Here is a 6000-nt window from a genome sequence, read left to right as displayed (position 1 = left end):
GCATTGCTGAAGTGAGGCTGTTATGAAAAAATGGATATAACCTGTGTTTGTTGAAATGATCATTAATTGGCTTAAATGCTGGGAAATTAGATATGTAAACATCCACACTGTTTGAACATCTTTTGTACATCAAAGGATTTTCAAGTGCATTTGTCTGGCTACACTAGCATTTGCTAACAGTGTAGCAGCAACAGCACTGGACTAGGAGACAAGAGATGCATCAGTCATTTGTAAAATGAGAGGGCTGGACAAGATCAGTCATTCTTAGAGTACATGATTCATGGATGGCTTCAAGGTCTCTGGATACCATGAAGCCATCAACCAAATTTTGCACATAAGCATATACATTTTTCTGGGGATAGAGTCTAGCTGGTTTTAGATTCTCAAAAGGTCCAGAATCCCCAAATGGTTTAAAAATTAGACTGGATTATTGTGAAGACTTCTCCCAGCTCTAAGATTCTAAGGAAAACCAATGTCCCAGCTCCTTTTGGGGTCAAACCTGGATGGGTCACTGACTTCGTTTGTGTTTTTAAAGCCAGGAGTGAGTGCTCCCTCTTCACCAATCTGCTCCTTCCCCAATAAAATCGGCCCTGTTGTGCAACATTCTTCATTTCGTACAAACAAGACTATTTTTTGCCCAGACAGTAGGATTTAACTTGTTTTAATGAAGTCTGCTATAAAAACAGGTGAAGACTTCTGCATGGTACATTTGGCTTTACACATGTTAAGGACTAGTTAATGCTTGTGCTATGTATGCATTGCACAGCATTATAATCTGTTGACCAGTAACACAGCTTTTGCAACATGGGTTAAGACCAAAATTGTGAATCACAGAACTTTTACTTAGCACATACACAATCTACAGCAAACTTAAATACTAATCTATAATACCTAACTGGATTATTGGATCCATTGCAGTATTGTGCTTATTTATCTCAGAAGATAGGCAACTAGCAAAAATACACATTTCTTTTGCATTTCCCCACCCCCATATTACACTGTAGAAGAAATACATTATTCAGTGCACTTCCTAAGAAATAAACTTCCTTATAGTATCTCTCTCTATATATATCTATGCCAAAACAAAAGAAGAGCACAATGCAATTTGTAAGATTACCATTTAAAGCAAGAGGTAATAACACTCTGGGATTATAGCCCCCTCTTCTGCTTAGAAAGTTCAGCTATTTTATCATCCAGTTCATGTGACTATGCACGGGAATAAAACTTAATGCCTGATTGCTCTGGGAAGTTTAAGATAACTCCTTTATCATTTGGTAGACACGCTGGGGCATTAATAGTATTTTAATTTTTTGATGTATTGTCTTTAGTCAAACCATAAGCTGTGCAGACACCAATATACTCCATAGTGATTTATCTTGATTTCCATCACTTGCTTTTCCCCCATCAACTCATGTTGGATTAAGAGGAAATAGATTTAAATTACAGCAGGTCAGTGGCTGCTGGATAGATGTTGGCTAGAAAAATGTATGTGAGGACACCAAGGCCTCTTCATCCTTGTGGACACAAAATCATGTACCCACCATGTCTGAGCTGGGTTGCAGACAGTCCTGTTTGGAAGAGGAGAATAGTCATTATACTCTGTGGAGTTTGTTGGCTGTACTAGCCAACAGGTTGGAAAGTCTGGAGGCTTCTGTCCTCACAAACTTGCTGTGATGGAAATGACCGAAGTTTCTAGAATGAAAGAGGACGCAGCTCGGCAGCTTGTGGGCTAAATCCAGCTGCAGAAGTGTTTAACTAGAAGTATTTAAATTTTTTTGGATCAGTTCTTGATATTTAAAAATGAGAATGTTTCTCATGAATTTGGATTTCACAAAAATTTTAGGAGCTGGTAACCGGGTCTAGCATTCTTGCACGGCAACAGGCAGCTGAAACTGAACAGGGGGTGCCCTTTGTAACGGGGCTTGGGCACTTCAGTTTGCTACAGCTTCCACGGCTCCCAGTGGTCATACATCACTTGAGTGACCGACCTGCTTCACACACTTATATGACCAGTTGAGTTCTGTGACACTGGGTTGGTTTGGCCTTGTCTTCTTATGATGCTGAAGACCTGATTTCATTTGAAATTTTCCCCTCCTGGTGGACAAGATTCCTCCTTTGATTGACTGGGTCCCAGCTATATCTAGTTGCTTTGGTAGGTAATCTTAACATGCATTTCTACTCGTCCTTTATGCTATATTGCAAACTCCAAAGATATAATCACACTAATATTTATGTGTTTAAGTGTGTGTATGTTAAACACGTGAAGGGGTGTTTATCTATACAGATATATGAATACTTCCATTTGGGCAAAAGTTAATTTGGTTCCACAGACAGACACAGAGTGCTGGCAGCTTGGAGAAAAGTGTAACAATTTGCTAAAACCTGTATGATTCTGACTTATAATATTACAAAGACAGTGAACTTTAAGTTATTGCTTTTTCATTACAGAATAAAGATCTCATTCTGTTGCAAAACTTTTATACAGAATGAGTAACCATTTCCTATTCAAGTAATAGCAATTGGAATCAGAAGTTCCTTACACAACAGTAGATGCCTGAAGATATTTTTGAAGATGTGATTTCACTGTATTCAAAAACTTATGCAGGAAACTGGGAGCGATGTAATTTTTCAAAAGTACAAGAAAATCAGCACCCCAACTGCTTAATGTTCAGGAGGGTTTCTCAAGGGCTCTATAAAGCTCAGCTTTGTGGCGAGTTCACACCCACCTTTAGGATTCCCATTCTACTTATGCAGCCTTGTTTCTGAACACAAAGCTTGTATTAAAAAACAGTAAAAGAGGATTAAAAGCAGTGTTGGTTTTTAACATTCAGAATTCACAGAGGATCTCATTTTTTTCAGTTAAATGATCCACTTTGTGTTACTGCTGCAGAATCACATTCACATGGCAGTCTAATTTCAGGCACTTTTAAAACATGTTCATCTGGAATAAAAAGTCTGCATGAGCCACTTCCACATAATTCAAATGCGTGTTGAGTGATTCTAGTCCCCAAATAGACAGGAAATCACCACCTGGTACTCAATTAGCTTTCTCCATCAAAACACGATGGTGACTGCAAAGCTCAGACATCTTTGAGGTGTCCTTCTAGCTTTAGCACAAAGATGTGAATCATAAAAATCCAAACTACTTACTTTCTACCTAAAAAATACAAAAAGGTGAAATACACTAAATGTATTATACAGACAGTTTCAGCTACTATCAAAATAAATAACATGATCTGACTCAATGGTTTGACTGAGCTCTTGGATGAAATCTGATGGAATGTCAAATGTGGAGACTTCCCTCCTAGGGACTAGCTACTGGTAGGCAAAAGTATCTCAACGTCCTTGCCATTGGCTACGACAGCATTGGAAGAGCAGCTGCTGGCCAGGTCTTCTGTGGTGGTCAAAGAGGATGCCTGGGGCTGAGGTTTGGTCAGTGGAGCAGTGCCAGCAGATGGAGAAGGAGTGAGGCCAGGTTTTTTGGGTGGGATGGGTGGAGGGTTTCCTCTCTCAGCTCTGGGGATGGTAGGGGACTTGATCCCTGGAGACAGGGGGCTCAGAGGACTAGACACTTTCCCTGGAGTAGGTGAATGGCTGGTGTCACCTCGTGGGCTGGCAGTGTTGGCCAGATTTCGATAGTCTGTGCCAAAGGGAGAGCTGTTGGGAGACACGGGCTTGATTGGTCCTTGTTGGCTAGTGAATCTGGAGAGCACCTGGGTGACTGTGTTTCGGGCCAGCTGCTTGGCGGCAGAGTTGTCTATGAGGGTTGGGGATAGATCCCTGGATGGAGGGCTCTGTAGACCACTAGCTTGTTGGTCCTGGTCTGCTTGGGACTGAAATTTGTGCCGAGCTGCATGGAACCGCTGGTTGATCCCTACTTGGTAGGATGACTGGTAGCCAGGGCTGCTAGCTGATGACCCCAACAAGCGCTTAGTTAGTACTGGTGAAGAGCAAGGAGAGGATGTGAGAGAGGAAGAGGCAGTGCTGCTGGGAGACAGTGAGCTCCCACTGGAAGGGAGGTGACCAGGTGCTGGGACTGGAGTCTCTATTCCCACAGGACACCCACCATTCTCTACTGCTTTCTCTTGGGCCAATCCCACAGGCTTCTCTCGTGGAGGCGCTTGGTTTTCTACACTGCTGCCTGTAATCAGCTCCTTGGTAGTTTGCATTTCTGGATCAAAATGTCCATTGGTTTTTGCATAATAAGAGTAAGCTGGAGTGGTGGGACCAGGCAGCCCTGTGGCTGTTACCTTGGCCGTGCTGCTCCCATGGGTTCTTTCTGCCTGAAAACTCTCCGTTTGGCAAAATACGGACACTAGCACGGGTGGCTCAGTTGCCGTGCCTTTAGACAGGGTTACTGGTTTCTTCACTTGCTCGCTGGGGCTACTCTGCTGGTGCAAAGCCTCTAGATCCTTCACTATCTTCTTCAAACTCTCCATCTCTTCTTTCAGAGTTCTGGTCCGGTTCTCTTCTCGGTTCAGCTTTGCTCTCAGTTGTTCCCTTTCAATGTCAAACTCAGACAGCTGCTTCTCCACCTGGGCCTCCGTCTGCAAGCCCCGCTTCCTCTCAGCAGCCAGCTCTTCCTCCAGCTTGCTCACCCGGCTCTTCTCCTTCTCTAGTTTCAGGCTCAGCTCTCCCGCCTTGTGGCCCTCCTCGGCGGCCTTGTTGGTGGCCTTCTTGCACTCACGCACCAGCATGGAGGAGAGCTGCTTGTGGCGGGAGCGCTCCTCTTCCAGCTGACTGGACAGCTTCTTCTGCTCTTTTTCAAACTTTTTCACTTGGGACTTTTCAAATTCCAACTACAAAAGAATGCCACCACACATATTAGAGTAAGGAAACAAAGAGATACTGAAAAACTGTTATCAAGTAGAGTGTATCAAGCTAGCTGTTCTCTGGCACATGGGATTACCATGTATGCCATGTGCTTACATCAAATATTTAAGTATCAGAACACCTAACATAAAAATGTACACACTACGACTTAATCTTTCTTTGATGATTTAGGAGGCACTTCTAGTTCTTATTGTCTCAGGGTTATTAGTGGGAATCTGAATCATCATTGTGCTTTATGTTATGGAAAGTTCAGGGGATTAGAGCCAATCAAAATAGCAGAAAGCCATATCAACCAGATTTTGTGATGAATGCCGCTGAAAACTTTTAAAGCTTCAGTAATAATTCTTTCTAGTCTTAAAAACAAACAAACGTAAGTAGTTGCATTTGAATCATTCTTCTTATACAAATGCCACCTGCTTTAATCATCATCCCAACCCTATTTAAGGCAGAGAGTGAGAGGGAAAGGGTTGAAGGAACCCTTTTAGTCAGTGTTTTTCAAACTCGGAGATTCATTCATGGACGACAAAACCATTTAGTGAGCCGTGATCAGAAATTTAAAAAAATGAAATAGAAGCGAAAATATCAATGTGTATTATAAGCAGTAAGGGTTATGTATGATTTAATGAGATTTTTGTTTCACACATATGTATATATGTGTATATATACTGGGTTGTGATGTAAAATGTATTTCTTACTAGGAGTCCTAAGTCAAAAAAAGTTGGGAGAGTTCAAAGTTAGTGTTCCCCAAACTGTGTTCTATGGAACAACAGTCCCATAGTGAATGATCTATGTTAAAAGATTTTATGGAAACATAAATTTGCTAATCACAGGATACCCTATCTTGTTCTTAAAGACTCACAGCGTGCTTCTGCATACTAAAGGTTCTAACAAATTGAAGTTAGAAACCTCTTTAACTTTGTTTAATCCAGTAATTCCCAGACTTATTTGTTGCTTTTTTGAGCAACACCAATTTACACTATGCAGAATAATCTTCAAGAAATGCTACTGTAGGCAAATGCTGCTCTGAGCCCCTCCACATTAATTTACCTGTTGAGTCAGCCGCTCTCTCTCCTTCTCCAGCATGTAGGTGACATCATCTCCTTCAGCTGTGTCCTGTGCATGCCTTTGCCTTTCTTCCTCAAGGTCTAGGATTACCTTTAAGGAATT

At 41.8% G+C, this 6000-nt stretch overlaps 1 protein-coding gene across 2 annotated transcripts in view; it reads right to left on the bottom strand.

The window, feature by feature from the left end:
- Window positions 1-645: 645 nt before the first annotated feature.
- CTTNBP2NL (CTTNBP2 N-terminal like) overlaps window positions 646-6000 on the bottom strand; it is a 66778-nt gene continuing 61423 nt past the window's right edge. For both annotated transcript variants that reach the window (XM_059060734.2, XM_059060720.2), the window contains 2 exons: window positions 5881-5988; window positions 646-4799 (listed from right to left, as the gene is read on the bottom strand). In XM_059060734.2, coding sequence (XP_058916717.1) covers window positions 3312-4799; window positions 5881-5988 — 1596 coding nt within the window. In that variant the 3' untranslated portion in view covers window positions 646-3311. The remainder of the gene's footprint in view (window positions 4800-5880; window positions 5989-6000) is intronic.

Source organism: Kogia breviceps, chromosome 1 (genome assembly GCF_026419965.1).
Source record: "Kogia breviceps isolate mKogBre1 chromosome 1, mKogBre1 haplotype 1, whole genome shotgun sequence".
NCBI lineage: Eukaryota > Metazoa > Chordata > Mammalia > Artiodactyla > Physeteridae > Kogia > Kogia breviceps.
This window is presented reverse-complemented; position numbering and strand designations above follow the sequence as displayed.